The 20,017-nt window shown below is 55.4% G+C and overlaps 1 protein-coding gene across 3 annotated transcripts in view; it reads right to left on the bottom strand.

Annotated features, from left to right (window-relative positions):
• Vipr2 (vasoactive intestinal peptide receptor 2) overlaps positions 1-20,017 on the bottom strand; it is a 78,258-nt gene that overhangs the window by 26,670 nt on the left and 31,571 nt on the right. For all 3 annotated transcript variants that reach the window (XM_077110376.1, XM_077110377.1, XM_077110378.1), the window contains one exon: positions 6,446-6,543. In XM_077110376.1, the coding sequence (XP_076966491.1) occupies positions 6,446-6,543 (98 nt within the window). The remainder of the gene's footprint in view (positions 1-6,445; positions 6,544-20,017) is intronic.

The raw sequence follows: 20,017 nt of genomic DNA, 5'->3' as shown, positions 1-20,017 counted from the left end.
TCCTGTGTCAGGTGGGAAGGTTGCCCCTGCCAACACCGAGTTCCTCCAGGATCACCAGTCCCGAGGGTGGTCTGCCCAGCACCACCTCCATAGACCCCCAGGCACCTCCTTCTGACCCCTCGTGAAGGCTGCCTGTGGTAAGCCAGATGCACAGGTCCATGCCCCACTTCAACTGCACCCCTCTCTCCTAGTCACTCTGGGGTGCAGGGTGTGTGGGGAGCTCTGCAGGGTGTGTGTGTGTGTGTGTGTGTGGAGCTCTGCAGGGTGTGTGTGTGTGGAGCTCTGCAGGGTGTGTGTGTGTGGAGCTCTGCAGGGTGTGTGTGTGTGTGGAGCTCTGCAGGGTGTGTGTGTGGAGCTCTGCAGGGTGTGTGTGTGTGGAGCTCTGCAGGGTGTGTGTGTGTGGAGCTCTGCAGGGTGTGTGTGTGGAGCTCTGCAGGGTGTGTGTGTGTGTGGAGCTCTGCAGGGTGTGTGTGTGTGGGGGGGGAGCTCTGCAGGGTGTGTGTGTTGGGGGAGCTCTGCAGGGTGGGTGTGTGTGTGTGTGTGTAGCTCTGCAGGGTGTGTGTGTGGAGCTCTGCAGGGTGTGTGTGTGTGGAGCTCTGCAGGGTGTGTGTGTGTGTGGAGCTCTGCAGGGTGTGTGTGTGGAGCTCTGCAGGGTGTGTGTGTGTGTGGAGCTCTGCAGGGTGTGTGTGTGTGTGGGGGGAGCTCTGCAGGGTGTGTGTGTTGGGGGAGCTCTGCAGGGTGGGTGTGTGTGTGTGTGTGTAGCTCTGCAGGGTGTGTGTGTGGAGCTCTGCAGGGTGTGTGTGTGTGGAGCTCTGCAGGGTGTGTGTGTGTGTAGCTCTGCAGGGTGTGTGTGTGGGGGGAGCTCTGCAGGGTGTGTGTGTGTGTGGAGCTCTGCAGGGTGTGTGTGTGTGTGTGTGTGTGGAGCTCTGCAGGGTGTGTGTGTGTGTGTGTGGAGCTCTGCAGGGTGTGTGTGTGGGGAGCTCTGCAGGGTGTGTGTGTGTGTGGAGCTCTGCAGGGTGTGTGTGTGTTGGGGGAGCTCTGCAGGGTTTGTGTGTGTGGGGGAGCTCTGCAGGGTGTGTGTGTGTGTTGGGGGAGCTCTGCAGGGTGTGTGTGTGTGTGGGGGGGAGCTCTGCAGGGTGTGTGTGTGGAGCTCTGCAGGGTGTGTGTGTTGGGGGAGCTCTGCAGGGTGTGTGTGTGTGTGTGTAGCTCTGCAGGGTGTGTGTGTGGAGCTCTGCAGGGTGTGTGTGTGTGGAGCTCTGCAGGGTGTGTGTGTGTGGGGAGCTCTGCAGGGTGGGTGTGTGTGTTGGGGGAGCTCTGCAGGGTGTGTGTGTGTGGAGCTCTGCAGGGTGTGTGTGTGGGGGGAGCTCTGCAGGGTGTGTGTGTGTGGGGGGGGAGCTCTGCAGGGTGTGTGTGTGGAGCTCTGCAGGGTGTGTGTGTTGGGGGAGCTCTGCAGGGTGTGTGTGTGGAGCTCTGCAGGGTGTGTGTGTGTGTGTAGCTCTGCAGGGTGTGTGTGTGTAGCTCTGCAGGGTGTGTGTGTGGGGGGAGCTCTGCAGGGTGTGTGTGTGGAGCTCTGCAGGGTGTGTGTGTGTGGGGAGCTCTGCAGGGTGTGTGTGTGGAGCTCTGCAGGGTGTGTGTGTGGGGGGAGCTCTGCAGGGTGTGTGTGTGTGTGGGGGAGCTCTGCAGGGTGGGTGTGTGTGGGGAGCTCTGCAGGGTGTGTGTGTGTTGGGGGAGCTCTGCAGGGTTTGTGTGTGTGGGGGAGCTCTGCAGGGTGTGTGTGTGTGTTGGGGGAGCTCTGCAGGGTGTGTGTGTGTGTGTGGGGGAGCTCTGCAGGGTGTGTGTGTGGAGCTCTGCAGGGTGTGTGTGTTGGGGGAGCTCTGCAGGGTGTGTGTGTGTGTGTGTAGCTCTGCAGGGTGTGTGTGTGGAGCTCTGCAGGGTGTGTGTGTGTGTGGAGCTCTGCAGGGTGTGTGTGTGTGTGTGTGTGTGTGTGTGTGTGTGTAGCTCTGCAGGGTGTGTGTGTGGGGGGAGCTCTGCAGGGTGTGTGTGTGTGTGTGTGGAGCTCTGCAGGGTGTGTGTGTGGGGAGCTCTGCAGGGTGTGTGTGTGTGGGGAACTCTGCAGGGTGTGTGTGTGTTGGGGGAGCTCTGCAGGGTTTGTGTTTGGGGGGGAGCTCTGCAGGGTGTGTGTGTGTGTTGGGGGAGCTCTGCAGGGTATGTGTGTGGGGGGAGCTCTGCAGGGTGTGTGTGTGTGTTGGGGGAGCTCTGCAGGGTGTGTGTGTGTGTGTGGAGCTCTGCAGGGTGTGTGTGTGGAGCTCTGCAGGGTGTGTGTGTGTTGGGGGAGCTCTGCAGGGTGTGTGTGTGTGTTGGGGGAGCTCTGCAGGGTGTGTGTGTGTGGAGCTCTGCAGGGTGTGTGTGTGGGGGGAGCTCTGCAGGGTGTGTGTGTGTGGGGAGCTCTGCAGGGTGTGTGTGTGTGGAGCTCTGCAGGGTGTGTGTGTGGGGGGAGCTCTGCAGGGTGTGTGTGTGTGGAGCTCTGCAGGGTGTGTGTGTGGGGGGAGCTCTGCAGGGTGTGTGTGTGTGGGGGGGAGCTTTGCAGGGTGTGTGTGTGGAGCTCTGCAGGGTGTGTGTGTTGGGGGAGCTCTGCAGGGTGTGTGTGTGGAGCTCTGCAGGGTGTGTGTGTGTGTGTAGCTCTGCAGGGTGTGTGTGTGTAGCTCTGCAGGGTGTGTGTGTGTGGGGAGCTCTGCAGGGTGTGTGTGTGGAGCTCTGCAGGGTGTGTGTGTGGGGGGAGCTCTGCAGGGTGTGTGTGTGTGTGTGGGGAGCTCTGCAGGGTGTGTGTGTGGAGCTCTGCAGGGTGTGTGTGTGTGGGGGGGAGCTCTGCAGGGTGTGTGTGTGGAGCTCTGCAGGGTGTGTGTGTTGGGGGAGCTCTGCAGGGTGTGTGTGTTGGGGGAGCTCTGCAGGGTGTGTGTGTGTGTTGGTGGAGCTCTGCAGGGTGTGTGTGTATGTGTGGGGAGCTCTGCAGGGTGTGTGTGTGTGTGTGTGTGTGTGTGTGTGTGTAGCTCTGCAGGGTGTGTGTGTGGAGCTCTGCAGGGTGTGTGTGTGTGGAGCTCTGCAGGGTGTGTGTGTTGGGGGAGCTCTGCAGGGTATGTGTGTGTGTTGGGGGAGCTCTGCAGGGTGTGTGTGTGTGGGGGGGGAGCTCTGCAGGGTGTGTGTGTTGGGGGAGCTCTGCAGGGTGTGTGTGTGTGTGGGGAGGGGAGCTCTGCAGGGTGTGTGTGTTGGGGGAGCTCTGCAGGGTGGGTGTGTGTGTTGGGGGAGCTCTGCAGGGTGGGTGTGTGTGGGGAGCTCTGCAGGGTGTGTGTGTGTGGGGGAGCTCTGCAGGGTGTGTGTGTGTGTGTGGGGGGGAGCTCTGCAGGGTGTGTGTGTTGGGGGAGCTCTGCAGGGTGTGTGTGTGTGTGTGGGGAGCTCTGCAGGGTGTATGTGTGTGGAGCTCTGTGGGGTGCGTGGGGGGAGTTCTGCTGGGTGTGCTTGGCACGAGACTCTGCAGGGTGTCGGGCACCAGTGCTCCTGGCATCCCATGTAAGCTGCTGCGGACCTAGCTGATGTCGACTGATTGACTTGGTTTGCATGTTTTTTTTTTTTCTATGCATGAATGGAAGATTGTAACATATGAATATTTTTTGGTGACAGCATGAGTTTTAGTAATATTTGTGTAAATCACGTTTGGGAATTAAATGGAAATATTTGTTAATTATCATTATTTTTGTAGTTTAAAGAATAAGTGTGGGTAAATTTTATGATTTGAAATGATGGTGGCTACTGATGCAGAATCACAGGGACACTGGGGTCACCCAGAGCAGGGCAGTGTGGAGGCTGAGAGGACCCCTGCAGCTCCATGCGGTTGGAGACAGGATGCACCGTGGTGAGGACAGAGAGCTCTTCACACTGAGGTTCTAGGGTGGTCGGTGGGTAAGGTCGGGTGTTTTCAGTAAATGCAGATTGAATTTGGTAAGTTTCCTCTTAGTCGTCAAAGAGTGGACCCTGGAGGACACTGGAAGGTGTGCTCCTATCGAGCTCTTTCAGGGGCACCCACAAAAGCTATGAGTCAGGGGGTTCGTGCCCAGCCCAGCACCAGGAGAGGCCTTGAGCGCCTGTCCTTGGCCAGTGCCTGTGAGCTCTGTCCTTTGAGACTCCTCGGCTGTGGCCAGATTCACTTCCAGGCCCGCAGACCGAAGCCGGACACAGTGTCTGGCTGAGTCTGGAGCCCTTTGTGATGGAGCTGGGCACCGTGTGGACAGCTGATGGCCTGATAAGCCATTCTACATCAATCACTAGGAGAGGGCTTTAATTAAAACAGCAGCTCATACACCTGGAAAATATCATAGAAATGTGAGGAACACTCTTTTCATACAATAAATTTAGAGTTCAATACCAGTTTACTCATTGCTCCATTAAACTCAACATTAATAAGATCAAGTTAACAGCAAGAGTCAGCAAGTTCACTTAATTTGGACAGAAAGCTTGTAAACAGTATGTTTTTGCTCCAGAAAAAATCGATTCCAAAAAAGATGAGCTGATTCTGTCAATGTCAAGCGGAATCTGAAGGAAATGACGTTTTGTACCAGATTCCCTCGCTAAAAGGCCTTTAGTGTTCAGATGCCGTTCGGCTGTGTGCTTTACAGGGCCTACAGGCCGACTGGGGGTTTCCAGGAGCAGGCCGCGGCCACACTGAGCTCTGCTGCACCAGCAGACTGGACCCAAGACCCGCGGGCACGGGTGGTCCCAACTCCTGAAGTGCTCTTCCTCGGTCACGTGCTGAAACCACAGTATTCTGTATCTGATGACTTAAATAAAAGGTTTTATTAAAATCAATTTCACTGACTTCTTTCTATTTAGAAATGGAGCTACTAGAACCTTGAACTTACACGTGCAGCTTTGTGGCCTTCCTGGAGGCCATAGCTCCTCTGCCCCAGCAGCCGCTGCCCGCTCTGTGCAGCCCCTCAGGACTCCTGAGGCTCTGACAGCCTTCTCCTGCTCCCCTGCAAGCCATGCCGGGTCCACCTGTCCAGTGCACTGACGATCCTCCTCTGCCCTGTCCCCTGAGGTCCTCCAGCCCAGGTGTCAGAAGCTCCTGGCCTGTTGGTGTTTTTCACCCACACCCATACCCTTTCCTGCACCTGCTCATGTGGTGCGTGGCTCCGGTGTCCACGCTGGCCTGCCTGGTGGGTGCTGCTATTATGCCCACCTCTTGGGTCTGCAAGACCCACCCAGTTGGTCTGAGCGCTGCCTTGAGCTTGACCTTTGAGGACTGCTTCCTTGGTCTCTCTGGGTTCTGCCTGGGGAAGACCTGATCGGGTGCTCCCTTTGACCATGAGGCACAGAGGGCCTCGAACACGGCGCTCACCCACTATCCACCAGTCCATCCCAGGGACCTGGAACAGACAGTAGGTGCTCATCATGAGCCTGATGCAGGTTGTCCTCTTACACCTTGGTGGCCGTCCTTCTGACACCCAGAGTTCTATAGGTATTGGAGGTGTGCCCTGACCCAACAGGTATGGAGTGCACATTCCCAGGACACAGCCACTTTTGACAGGGACGTTAGAAAACAAGCTGCCTCGCCAACGCTCCTCCTGGGTCATCAGACATGACACAGGACACACAGAGGTGCACGTTGCCAGGACCTCCCCTCATGGCCTCTGACGGCCGCCCTGCGGCCAGCACTTCCCAGGGCACCCGAGCGTGCTGCAGGGCACAGGAGTGGGTGGCCCTGGAGCCAGCCCCTCTGGCTCCCTGGTCCAGGGTGTGTGGAGGCAGGAGGAGCGAGGAAGCCGGCAGAATTCCAGGCACAGCCCACGGAGGCCTCCTTTCCCCTCCACATTTCCAAGCTGCTCACCGTGAGGAGGGCACGGAGAAGGCCAAGTGCCTGGGGGCTGCGGGTGCCTCAGGGTGGTGGGTGAAGACTGGAATTCAAGCCCCGCGCTGGCTGCAAGTGTCCACCAGCCAGCAGAGGCCTGCAGAGGGTGCAGTGTGAGGGCACCAGCCAGCTCATTGTAGGCGTGTCCCCAAGGCTCCTGCTGCAGGCCTTCCGACCTACCAACCTGACCCTCATGGCCATCGAGGTCCTCCATGGGCCTCATGGTGCAGCTGCTCAGAGGGCTTGAGTAACCTGTCCAGGGTCACACAGCATCTCTCAGCAGCCCAAAGGTGAGGGCGAGGCCACCGGAGCCTGGGCTTCCACACTGCGTCACGCCTAAGGGTTTAAGGCCTGGTAGCCGAACTGCCCACCCAGGTCAGAAACCAGGCATCTGGGTCACACCCGAGCGCTAGATCACACCAGTGAGCCCCTCCACAGGCACCTCATGGCTGGCAGGCAGAGGGCGCCTGCCCTCAGCGGTGCCACCCCACATGGAGAGGTTGGCAGCCTGGCTTCTGGGCAGAACTGCTGGTGTCCGCTGCTCACCTGAAGAGGCAGAGGATCATGCTTCCCGTGGCCAGAGAGACCAGAGAGACGCTGTAGCCCAGGGTGTAGATGGCCTTCACCAGCACGTAGAACGCCATCTGCGGAGGAGGAGAGCACATCTGTGGCACTGCGACCACGGGTCCCACTGCTCCTGCTGGGAGGCAGGAGGGGCCCTGCCACAGTGCCACTCCCTGTGACACCAAAAGGAAACGTCACCCTTTGGACACCGCACCACGTATGACTGAGATGAGGGGAAACAGCAGGTGGACCCCAGAGGCTCTGGCTGAGCAAGGGGACCACCAGGGCACGGATGGGGAAGGGGCAGGAAAAGGGGTGGCCACAGACAGCTCAGAAGCCACCAGCCTGGATGTTCGTGTGTGGGCGACGTCATGGCAGAGGACAGTGCCTGGCTGTGGGAGGGCAGCAAGTCAGTGATGTTCCTGAGTCCAGGGAGCCACGTGCTGAGCCCGGGAAGGGAGGCCCACCCCACACCCTCTGTCCGCAGGTCACAGGAGCAGAATCACAACAGAGGTGGGCAGAGGAGGGCGTGAAGGACGGGCGTACCACAAGGAGGGCTGGGCTGCTGCCAGGTGGCTGCGGGCCGTCAGGCAGCTCCGCGGGAGGAGCAGGGCTGAGGCCAAAGGCTGGGCTGCTGTCCGCATCCCCGGGCCTGCAGCAGTCCTTGGGCACTTAGGAGCACTCTGGGGGAGGCGGCTCCGGCAGTTCTGCTGGGTGCGGAGCCCTGAGGTGCACCCAGCAGACTGTCCCCATCTGCCAGTGAGGCAGGGGCAGTGGGCACACCTGAGCATGTGCCCCGAGGGCTGGGGGTGCAGGCTAAGCCTGAGCGGGAGCTAAGGCCGGGAATGTCAGGATCCCACCCAGCCCTTCCTGGAGGACACCTTGGGCACTCTGATGTGGACTCTGGAGACGGAGGCACTCAGTCTGACGCTCCTGTTTCTCAGGCGGTCCAGGGCCTCGGCCTCCCTTCAGAAGCTGCACGGCTACTCCTGGGTGCCCTCCGCATCTCTCTGCCCTGCGGGTCCCCTTCTCTCGGGTGCCGCGTGGTTCTGCGGGCATCCCTACCTGCCCAGGGCTCTGGAGACCCCCTCCCTGTCCCTCCTCAGCTCATGTGTGTAGGTGCTAACTCTGCGCTGTCTGTGGGATCAGCAAGGTTCCTGATGCACTCAGTCCACACAAAACCATGGATTAACAGGTGTTCCACACCCATAGAGGACACCGGGACAGCCAGAAAGAAGACAGGGGACAGCGCGACTCCTTCCAGCCTGGGACGCTCTCCCAGGGACGTCCAGAGCCTACCTCACCTGCACCCTGGCCCTGTTTGCCCAGGGCTGCTCTCAGGGCCACACTGTCTGCTATGGAGCACAGGTCAACAGGGTCAGCTCTCAGGGCCACACTGTCTGCTATGGAGCGCAGGTCAGCAGGGTCAGCTCTCAGGGCCACACTGTCTGCTATGGAGCACAGGTCAGCAGGGTCAGCTCTCAGGGCCACACTGTCTGCTATGGAGCGCAGGTCAGCAGGGTCAGCTCTCAGGGCCACACTGCCTGCTATGGAGCACAGGTCAGCAGGGTCAGCTCTCAGGGCCACACTGTCTGCTATGGAGCGTAGGTCAGCAGGGTCAGCTCTCAGGGCCACACTGTCTGCTATGGAGCGCAGGTCAGCAGGGTCAGCTCTCAGGGCCACACTGCCTGCTATGGAGCACAGGTCAGCAGGGTCAGCTCTCAGGGCCACACTGTCTGCTATGGAGCACAGGTCAGCAGGGTCAGCTCTCAGGGCCACACTGTCTGCTATGGAGCGTAGGTCAGCAGGGTCAGCTCTCAGGGCCACACTGCCTGCTATGGAGCACAGGTCAGCAGGGTCAGCTCTCAGGGCCACACTGTCTGCTATGGAGCGTAGGTCAGCAGGGTCAGCTCTCAGGGCCACACTGCCTGCTATGGAGCACAGGTCAGCAGGGTCAGCTCTCAGGGCCACACTGCCTGCTATGGAGCGCAGGTCAGCAGGTCAGCTCTCAGGGCCACACTGCCTGCTATGGAGCACAGGTCAGCAGGGTCAGCTCTCAGGGCCACACTGTCTGCTATGGAGCACAGGTCAGCAGGGTCAGCTCTCAGGGCCACACTGTCTGCTATGGAACACAGGTCAGCAGGGTCAGCTCTCAGGGCCACACTGTCTGCTATGGAGCACAGGTCAGCAGGGTCAGCTCTCAGGGCCACACTGTCTGCTATGGAGCACAGGTCAGCAGGGTCAGCTCTCAGGGCCACACTGTCTGCTATGGAGCACAGGTCAGCAGGGTCAGCTCTCAGGGCCACACTGTCTGCTATGGAGCGTAGGTCAGCAGGGTCAGCTCTCAGGGCCACACTGTCTGCTATGGAGTGTAGGTCAGCAGGGTCAGCTCTCAGGGCCACACTGCCTGCTATGGAGCGCAGGTCAGCAGGGTCAGCTCTCAGGGCCACACTGCCTGCTATGGAGCGCAGGTCAGCAGGTCAGCTCTCAGGGCCACACTGCCTGCTATGGAGCACAGGTCAGCAGGGTCAGCTCTCAGGGCCACACTGTCTGCTATGGAGCGTAGGTCAGCAGGGTCAGCTCTCAGGGCCACACTGCCTGCTATGGAGCACAGGTCAGCAGGGTCAGCTCTCAGGGCCACACTGCCTGCTATGGAGCGCAGGTCAGCAGGTCAGCTCTCAGGGCCACACTGCCTGCTATGGAGCACAGGTCAGCAGGGTCAGCTCTCAGGGCCACACTGTCTGCTATGGAGCACAGGTCAGCAGGGTCAGCTCTCAGGGCCACACTGTCTGCTATGGAGCACAGGTCAGCAGGGTCAGCTCTCAGGGCCACACTGTCTGCTATGGAGCGCAGGTCAGCAGGGTCAGCTCTCAGGGCCACACTGTCTGCTATGGAGCGTAGGTCAGCAGGGTCAGCTCTCAGGGCCACACTGTCTGCTATGGAGCGCAGGTCAGCAGGGTCAGCTCTCAGGGCCACACTGTCTGCTATGGAGCGCAGGTCAGCAGGGTCAGCTCTCAGGGCCACACTGTCTGCTATGGAGCGCAGGTCAGCAGGGTCAGCTCTCAGGGCCACACTGTCTGCTATGGAGCGCAGGTCAGCAGGGTCAGCTCTCAGGGCCACACTGTCTGCTATGGAGCACAGGTCAGCAGGGTCAGCTCTCAGGGCCACACTGCCTGCTATGGAGTGTAGGTCAGCAGGGTCAGCTCTCAGGGCCACACTGCCTGCTATGGAGCACAGGTCAGCAGGGTCAGCTCTCAGGGCCACACTGTCTGCTATGGAGCACAGGTCAGCAGGGTCAGCTCTCAGGGCCACACTGTCTGCTATGGAGCGTAGGTCAGCAGGGTCAGCTCTCAGGGCCACACTGCCTGCTATGGAGCACAGGTCAGCAGGGTCAGCTCTCAGGGCCACACTGTCTGCTATGGAGCACAGGTCAGCAGGGTCAGCTCTCAGGGCCACACTGTCTGCTATGGAGCACAGGTCAGCAGGGTCAGCTCTCAGGGCCACACTGTCTGCTATGGAGCACAGGTCAGCAGGGTCAGCTCTCAGGGCCACACTGTCTGCTATGGAGTGTAGGTCAGCAGGGTCAGCTCTCAGGGCCACACTGTCTGCTATGGAGCACAGGTCAGCAGGGTCAGCTCTCAGGGCCACACTGTCTGCTATGGAGCACAGGTCAGCAGGGTCAGCTCTCAGGGCCTCACTGTCTGCTATGGAGTGTAGGTCAGCAGGGTCAGCTCTCAGGGCCACACTGCCTGCTATGGAGCGTAGGTCAGCAGGGTCAGCTCTCAGGGCCACACTGTCTGCTATGGAGCACAGGTCAGCAGGGTCAGCTCTCAGGGCCACACTGTCTGCTATGGAGCACAGGTCAGCAGGGTCAGCTCTCAGGGCCACACTGTCTGCTATGGAGCGTAGGTCAGCAGCGTCAGCTCTCAGGGCCACACTGTCTGCTATGGAACACAGGTCAGCAGGGTCAGCTCTCAGGGCCACACTGCCTGCTATGGAGCGTAGGTCAGCAGGGTCAGGTCTCAGGGCCACACTGCCTGCTATGGAGCGCAGGTCAGCAGGGTCAGCTCTTAGGGCCACACTGTCTGCTATGGAGTGTAGGTCAGCAGGGTCAGCTCTCAGGGCCACACTGTCTGCTATGGAGCGCAGGTCAGCAGGGTGCCACCAGCCCCTGCACATCCTATTGGACTCTTCAAGGAATGAGGTCAGAGCATACTAGGGGCAGAGCTGAGGCGGAAACTTCAGCCACAGGCCCTTGTGAAGCAGTCCACTGACCGAGCTGCTGAGGTGGAAACTGACTGTGTATGGTCGGCCAGGCACTGTCCAGGGATGACTTTCAAAGACCCAGGCAGAGCATTAGTAGCCGGGGAGCTCTTTCAGGGAGAGGGAGTGAGCAGCCTCTGGGGTCTTCTGGGCTGTGGGGACGTGAACCTGGTCTCCGGGGACAAGAATCAGGCTGAGAACCGGGCGCTGTGGGAATGTGACCGTCAGGCCGACTTCCGTAGAGGGACCATGCCCTGCGGCACATGAGGCTTGCACTGGGACTCCAGAATCACTGGGCACCACCTTGTCCACAGCCTGCTGCTGTCGGACTCCTCAGGACACCAGGGGCCTCTGAGACAGGGCCTGCCTTGAGGGCGCCTGTCCCTTTCCTGGGCACCCTGCTCGCTATCCCAACTCACAGGGGCCTGCCCTCCACACGGCCCCACCTCCACGAGGCCTGGCCCCCTGGTCCACAGGGACCTCAGTAGTTAGGAAATCCTGTTGGCAAGAGAGCAGGGCTTCTGCCCACCAGCGTCAACAGTGTGCAGGGCGGCCACCGAGGCAGCTTCCTGGGCTCAGCTCTGCCTCGCGGTGACCCAGCACCCACGAGGGCGACTCAGGGGAGGAAGGGTTCTATTGGCCAAGGTGCGCTGATGCCCAGCTTGTGGCTGAAGGGCACCAGGAGGGAAGCAGCTCAGAGCAGAGCAGCCAGGAAGCAGAGGGTCAGAGAAGAGCCAGCAACAAGAGGCGGTCCCCAAGGGCAGCTCCAGTGACCCCCTCTCCCCACCATGCCCCACCTGTGGGCACCGCCTGGTAATCCATTCAGATGATCTGTCCATCACCTGGATAGGTCACTGCGTCATGATCCTGTCACCGCCTAAAAACTCCACCTCTGAACCGGCTCCAGGGACCAGTCCTCGACACAGGAGCCTCTTGGGGACATTCTGACCCAAACACCACACCCTGAGACCAGAGGTGGGAGCCACTAAGTATCTGCTGGGTGAGCGACTGATTGCCAGGAAACTGGCGTGAACACTGCAGCAAGCGCAGGGAATGCCCAAGTCCCTGGTGCATTGAAGACGATTCATGCAATTATAAAATGTGAAGGAAGAGGGCAATTTGCGAAGTCAACTTATTTCCTAAATAAACTAAAAAATAAAAGCAAAGCTGAAAAGCAGCAAGTTTATTTGAAAACTGAAGACAACAGTAAGCTCCCCACCTGCAGCCTGAAATGCCTTCCTTCCCTCTCCCAGGACAGCTGGAGGGGCAGGAGGGAGCTGCAGGCAGGCCCAGGCAGGGTGGGAAGGCCGGCACGGGTGATGGGGAGAGCTTGGTGGTCTGCAGGACAGAACTACCAGCTAGGTCCCTAGTATCAGTGACTCTGTTTTGGTTCTGGGACTCTGCTACCAAGACAAGAAAAGAAGGAATAACGAGGAACGAGGTGATCCGTGCACATTCTCCTGTTCCACCTGAAGAAGCTCAGCTCTGTGCTGACGAAACAAAGCCAAGAAGCGGGAGTGTCGTGGGCCGTGAGCGTCGCCCGGCCGACTGGCAACGAGAGGATGCCTTCGAAGCTGGCGAACAGCCTGTGAAAGGGCAGCCTGTGACCGCGCGGCGTCAGGGCAGGCTGCGCTCTTCCTGCACAAGAGGTTCCAGCTAAGGCCAGGGTAAGCCGGGGCTTGGGGACAGACCCTCAAGCTCCCTGGTTGCAGTGGATGGGCGGGGCACCAGGGACTGACGGGGGTGGACGGGGCAGAGCTAGTTCAGGGTGGGGTCAAGGGGCAAATCCCCTGCAGCCCCAGGTCACCAGCCTCAGGGTGGGTTCCCGGGAGTGGGGAGGACAGAGCAGTCCATAGGATTCAGGGAGAAACGATGCATTTCTTGGTGAGGAAATTCTTCTGTATTTGCCAGATACTGCAAATGCATTCCCCAGAATCAGAGAGTCAAACACTGAGGTCAGGCGGGCACTTCCAGAGTGCTGGAGGCCATGTGCCAACATGGAGGAGGCGCCAGGGAAGGAGAGGCAGGAGGACGTCTCCCAGGCTCTGAAAGACAGTGGGCGCCAACCAAGAATCTTATATCCAGCAAAATTAAGCTTCAGATTTGAAGGTGAAATAAAAACCTTCCATGATAAACACAAGTTACAACACAAAGCCTGCGCTACAGAGCATTCTTGGCAGAATATTCCATGAGAAGAAATTAAAAAAAAAAACCAATGAAAATCAGCAAAGGGAGGAAGTGCACTAAAGAAAAAGCCAATCAGAGGAGAAACCAAGTCAAGTTGAAAACCAGAAATAAACCAGAACGACTGGGAACGCCCACCATATTTCAGTAATAATTCTGAATGTTAATGGCCTAACCTCATCAATTAAAATACAGAGACTGGCAGATTGGATTAAAAAAAAAAAAGACCCAACAGTATGCTGCCTTCAAGAGACTCATCTCATAGGAAAAGACATCCACAGACGGAAGGTGAAAGGTTGGGAAAAATCATACCACTCCATGGACTGCAGAAGCCAACAGGGGTCTCCATCCTCAGATCAGATAAAGTGGACATCAAACCAAATATAGTCAGAAGGGATAAAGAAGGTCATTTCGTACTGCTTAAGGGAGCATACATCAACCAGACAAAACCATCATCAATACTTATGCCCCAAACAATGTATACCAATAAACCCTTCTCAATTTCAAGAATCAAACAGGCCACATCACAATAGTACTGGGTGACTTCAACACCCTCTCTCACCACTGGACAGATCTTCCAGCCAAAAACTAAACAAAGAAACTACAGAACTCAATGATACAATGAATGATTTAGACTTAACAGACATATACAGAATATTCCATCCATCAACAAGTTAATACACTTTCTTCTCAGCAGCACATGTGTCCTTCTCCAAAATAGACCATATGTTACACCACAAAGCAAGTCTAAGCAAATACAAAAAAATAGCGATACTGCCCTGCATTCTATCAGACCACAATGGGATGACATTAGAAATCAATAATAAAAGTAAAAAGAGAAGCTACTCCAACACCTGGAGACTAAACAACACGCCACTGAATGACACGTGGATACAGAAGCCGTCAGGGAGGAGGTGAGAACGATTCTTAGAGGTAAATGAGACTCTGATACGACTTCTCGAAACCTCTGGGACACCAAGGCAGCGCTAAGAGGGAAGTTCACTGCATTGACCTCATTCATTAAAAGAATAAAAAGTGAACAAATAAAAGATCTGACATTGCAGCCCAAAGCCCTAGAAAAAGAAGAATAAACCAACACCAAAAGTAACAGAAGACAGGAAATAATTAATATCAGGGCTGAAATTCAATGACATTGAAACAAAAGAAACAATTGAAAAACTGACAAAACAAAAATCTGGTTCTTTGAAAAAATAAATAAAATTGATAAATCCTTAGCCATCCTAACAAAAAGAAGGAGAGAGGGCTGGGGTTGTGGCTCAGCGGCAGATCGAATGCTCAGCATGCACGAGGCCCTGGGTTCAGTCCTCAGCACCACATAAAAATAAAATAAAGATATTGTGTCCATCTATAACTAAAAAATAAGATATGTGAAAAAAAGGAGAGAAAACTCAAATTTCTAAGTTTTGTGGTGAAAAAGGAAATATCATGGCAGACACTATTGAAATAGAGAAGATAATTAGAAACTATTTTGAAAATTTATATTCCAGTAAAACAGAAAATCCAGAAGACACTGACAAATTTCTAGAGGCATATGACCTGCCTAACTGAATCAGGACATACACAATTTAAACAGATCAATTTCAAGCAAGGAAATAGACGACACATCAAAAGTTTACCAACTAAGAAAAGCCTGGGACCAGATGGATTCTCAACCGGGTTCTACAAGACTTACAAAGAAGAATTAACACCATTAACACCAACCCTCCTCAAATTATTCCATGAAATAGAAAAGGAGGGAGCCCTACCAAACTCATTCCATTAAGCCAGTGTCATCCTGATTCCAAAACCAGACAAAGACACATCAAAGAATGAAAACTTCAGATCAATATTCCTGATGGGCATAGACACAAAAATTCTCAATAAAAATTTGGCAAATTGCATACAAAAACATATTAAAAAGATACTGCAGCCTGTTCAAGTGGGATTCATCCCAGGGATGCAAGGTTGGTTCAACATACAGAAAACAATAAACATAAACATATTTCATCACATCAATAGACTTATAGACAAGAATCATATGATTATCTCAATCGATGCAGAGGGCTGGGGTTGTGGCTCAGCGGTAGATCGAATGCCCAGCATGCATGAGGCCCTGGGTTCAATCCTCAGCAGCACATAAAAATAAAATAAAGATATTGTGTCCATCTATAACTAGATGCAGAGAAAGCATTTGACAAAATACAGCACCTCTTCATGTTCAAAACACTAGAAAAACTAGGGACAGTAGGAACATATCTCAACATTGTAAAAGCTATCTATGCTAAGCCCAAGTCCAACATCATTCTAAGTGGAGAAAAATTGAAAGCATTCTCTCTAAAAACTGGAACAAGACAGGGATGCCCTCTTTCACCACTTCTATTCAACTTAGTCCTTGAAACTCTAGCCAGAGCAATTAGTAGAAAGGAATTAAAGGGATATGAATAGGAAAAGAACAACTCAAACTACCCCTATTTGCTAATGACATGATGCTAAATTTAGAAGATCAAAAAAAATTCCTCTAGAAAACTTCTAGAACTCATAAATGAATTCAGCAAAGTAGCATAATATAAAAATCAATACCCATAAATCAAATGCATTTCTATACATAAGCTATGAATCCACTGCAAGAGAAATTAGAAAAACTACGCCATTCTCAATAGCCTCCAAAAATAAAATACCTGAGAATCAATCTAACATAAGAGTGAAAGACCTCTACAATGAAAAATACAGAACACTAAAGAAAGAAATTGAAGAAGACCTCAGAAGATGGCAAGACCTCCCCTGCTCCTGGACAGGCAGAATTAATACAGTCAAAAAGGCTACTCTACCAAAACTGTTACATAGACTTAATGCAATTCCTATGAAAATCCCAACGACATTCTTCATAGAACTAGAAAAAGCAATCATGAAATTCATTTGGAAAAATAAGAGACCCAGAATAGCCAAGGCAGTCCTTAGCCAGAAGAGTGAAGCAGGAGGCATCACAATACAAGCTGTGAACTATACCGTAGAGCAATAACTAAAATGGCACGGTATTGACACCAAAATAGACATGTAGACCAATGGTGCAGAACAGAGGACACAGAGACAAACCCACATAAATACAGTTATCTCAAACTAGACCTACTAGGTGCCAAAAACACACATTGGAGAACAGATAGCCTCTTCAACAAATGGTGCTGGGAAAACTGGAAATCCATATGCAGCAGGATGAAAGTGAACATCTCTCTCTCACCCTGCACAAAAATCAACTCAAAGTAGATCAAAGACTTAGGCAGTAGAGCAGAGACCCTGTGCCTAATAGAAGAAAATATAGGCTCAAATCCTTACCACGTCCGCCTAGGACCTGACTTCCTTAACAAGACTCCTAAAGTGCAAGAGTGAAATCAAGAGTCAATGAATAGGATGGATTCAAACTAAAAAGCTTCTTCTCAGCAAAGGAAACAATCAATAGTGTGAAAAGAGCCGACGGAATGGGAGAAATCTCCACCACACACACCTCAGATGGAGTATCAATCTCTAGACTATATAAATCTTCATAAAGAACTAAAAAAACTTGACACCAAAAAACACCCAATCAATAAATGGACTAAGGAACTGAACACTTTTCAGAAGAAGGAATACAATCAATCAACAAACACAAGGAAAAATGTTCAACATCTCTAGTCCTTAGAGAAACGCAAATCAAGACTACTCAAAGACTTTATCTCACTCCAGTCAGAAGGGCAATTATCAAGAATATAAATAATATTAAGTGTTGGTGAGGATTCGGGGAAAAGGTTCTCTCATAGATTGTTGTGGGACTGCAAACAGGTGCAACTACTATGGAAAGCTGGATGGAGAGTCCTCAGAAAACTTGGAATGGATTCACCATTTCACCCAGCCATACCACTCCTTGGTTTATACCCAAAGGATTTAAAGTCAGCATACTACAGTGACACAACCACATCAATGTTTATAGCAGCTCAATTCACAATAGCTAGACTATGGAACCAACCTAGGTGCCCTTCAACAGAGGAATGGATAAAGAAAATGTGGTGCATATACACAGTGGAATATTACTCAACCTTAAAAAAGAATAAAATCATGGCATTTGCAGGTAAATGGATGAAACTAGAGAATATCATGCTAAGTGAAATAAGCCAATCCCCCAAACCAAAAGCTGAATGTTTTCTCTGGTAAGTGGATGCTGATCCATAGTGGGGTAGGGAGATGGGGAGAATGAAGGAATTTTGGATTGTGTGGAGGGGAGTGAGAGGAAGCTGGGGTTGTGGAGATGGAAGGCAGTGGAATGAGACAGACGTTATCACCCCATATACAAGTATGACTGCACTACCGGGGTGACTGCACCATGTGCTCCACTTGTGCACCATGTGTCAAATGCATCCACTGTAAAACCAAGACGCCAATCAATTTTTAAAAAATGGGTGAGTGCTAAAAGGGGGTGATGCACAAGTTCCCCGGACACTGGAGACCTTCACTCTGACGAATGGCCACTGGGAGAGGCCCTGGCAGAGGGTCCTGGCCTGGCTCGGGCCTCCTGCAGACTGACGCATGATGCTCCTGAGGCAATTCAGTCTCCTTTCTGTGCTGGACGCCTGAGCATCCATGACCTCGCGATCAGCCACCCAAACTCCGTGAACACGGCTTCCCAACAGCCCACGGGGACTCTGCCTGTGACCCCCGCTGGCCCTGGAGACAGGGCTGCTCCCTCCTGCCCCTTCTCGGCCACCTCAGCCGTCCTCAGGCCCCCTCCAGGCCTGCCCCTGGGGTGGAGGCCTCCTGGGCCCGCCCCTCAGCCTGCTGCCCCCTTCCTGTTCTCGGGCCTCTGCTCTTCCCCTCAGGTGCTCCCTGCAGGACTGCTGTCCTCCGGGTTTCCATGGCCACAGGACGCTGACACTCCAGGCGGGAACTGCAGCCTCTCTGGCACCTCCAGACCCTGGCCCCGGCCTCTCACGTCTACCTGTGGTTCTCAGGAGCTTGTGCCAGCAAGTCCCAAACCAAACGTGCCAGTGGCTGTCTCTGCAGCACATGACCCCTGCCCTCCAGCACCTGGCCCCTGACCTCCGGTCTCCAAGCTTCACAACTGCTGGGCCCAGGAGCCAGCAGGCTGCAGGGCATGGGTCTTGGTTGGGGCTTGGGCCCTGGTGGGCTGAAGGTTCCAGGTGAGCTGGTGGCACCTGTGGGACCAGGAGGTGTGACGGCACCTGTGGTTCTCACTGTGGAATCCAGACCAGCAGCACCAGCTGCTCCTGGGAACTTGCCAGAAACTGGCCCTCAGCCCCGAGTGCTGCTGGGCCAGAGACGGGGTGGGGTGGGGCCAGCCACCTGCTGTCTACTGGCCTCGGTGCCAGGGCACAAGGCTCAAGGTGGTCTGCAGGGCAGAGAGGTGACCCTCCGCCCCCGGGCTGGCCTGGAGCCGGGCTTGGTGATGAGCAGGCCTTCCTCTCTCCAGCCTCCTGCCACCTCCCCACAGGCCGTCCTCGCCGCCTGCTGTCGGGGCTCCGGCTCCCAGGAAGCGGCCCTGGAGGGCCGTGTGCGTCCCCCACACATGCTGCGGGAGTTGCAGCTCTGAGCTTTCCTGGTTTTGAGTCAGCCTGATTCTGGTGGAGAAGGTCTTTCTGGAACTCCACCGCAGGTGGACCTGCGAAGAGGGCCCAGGCCGGGCCCGGGCAGGCTCCCCCATCAGCCTGGCTTCCCATCGCTCTGCCTCCGGTCGTGGGGACCGTCTGGAGGAGGCCCACCACCTAGCAGCTGAGGTTAAGATGCGGGGTTCTGCTGCCACACCACGGCTGGCGGCGGCGACCAGGAGCAAGCAGTTCTGGGAGGAGGTCTCCTGCTTCAGGGGCTCGTGGCGTCACTTCCCACCTGAGTGCTCACCTTGATATTCAAGTTGACCGTGGCCTCCCTGAGTGTGCAGCCTCTCAGGATGATCCTCCAGCGGCACTGCGGCCTCCAGGGAGGGAGCTGGAGGCCTGGACATGAGGTGACCCATCACACCCATCTTCACCACCCAGGCAACGGTGGCCAACTGAACCCTGCCAGAGCTGCCCTCCCTGTGGCTCAGTGCTGTCCACCCACTCCTGGATGGGGCAGAGGGACCCAGGGCCGTGTCCTCAGGCTCTAAGGGGCCCTAACACCAGGACACCACCAGCAGGGTTCCTGTGGACTCATGGCTGGACCGGTCGAGATACATGTCACAGCTCACAGGGGACGTTCACTTACATGGAATGTGCATGTATTCGGCACCCCCCATCACGAAGTAGCCATGTCCAAGGACAGGCCCTGTCCACGCTCCCTGAGAGCTGGTGGGATGTGGGGTGGGCAGGGGGACACGGCTGGCCAGTGCTGAGGCTCGCGTCTCACACCAGACAACTGACTCCAGGCCCCAGGAGAGGGCCCCCAACTATGAGCGGGGCAGCTCCCCTCGGGCTGCTCCCTGACCTCTGAAGCCAGCTGCAGACAAGGGCCGCCCAGGGTGCCCAGCCCTGTCTCTCCAGGACCTCCCAGTGCTGCAGCAGGGGGTCACGTGCAAGGATGCTGGGCCACACCAGCCCTCTGCAAACCCAGAGTCTCACCCAGGGTGGTGGGCTGGTACAGGCCACTGTCCTGGGACTGCCAGCAGCACCTGGTCCCCTGTGAGCCAGCTGTGTGGCGTGCCCTGTCCACAACCCAGCAGTGGCTTTGACGCCTCTTCAGTGGGTAACAGCCAACATCTTAAAAAAGGAAGCCTGGCTCAGCCTTCTCGCTGGACACTTGAGCTGCTGGCGACTGGAGGGCTGGATGCTCCACCTGCGACCCTGTTTGGGAAGATGATTTCTTCCAGAACCTTCTAGAACTGATCCACTTATCCACCTACCAACACACTTCACTGGGTGCTGTGGGTGCATCTGATCCTCAGATGGTGTCTGTCCAGCCCCGAGGTAGTGACTCCTGTGACGGGGACTGAATTCTGCAAAGGCGCAGAGCAGAGGAGACCAAGTGCCAAAGCCCAAGAGGCGAACCAAGGCAGGAACCTCAGGGGCGGTGAGGACGACAGGCGGGCGGCAGGGAGGCCCGGAGGGTGGCGCTGGGCAGGGACAGCAGGTCCTGGGTGCAGGAGCAGGG

The sequence above is a fragment of the Callospermophilus lateralis genome, chromosome 1 (assembly GCF_048772815.1).
Source record: "Callospermophilus lateralis isolate mCalLat2 chromosome 1, mCalLat2.hap1, whole genome shotgun sequence".
Lineage (NCBI taxonomy): Eukaryota > Metazoa > Chordata > Mammalia > Rodentia > Sciuridae > Callospermophilus > Callospermophilus lateralis.
Note: the sequence above shows the minus strand (reverse complement) of the source record. Positions and strands in the feature narration are given on the sequence as shown.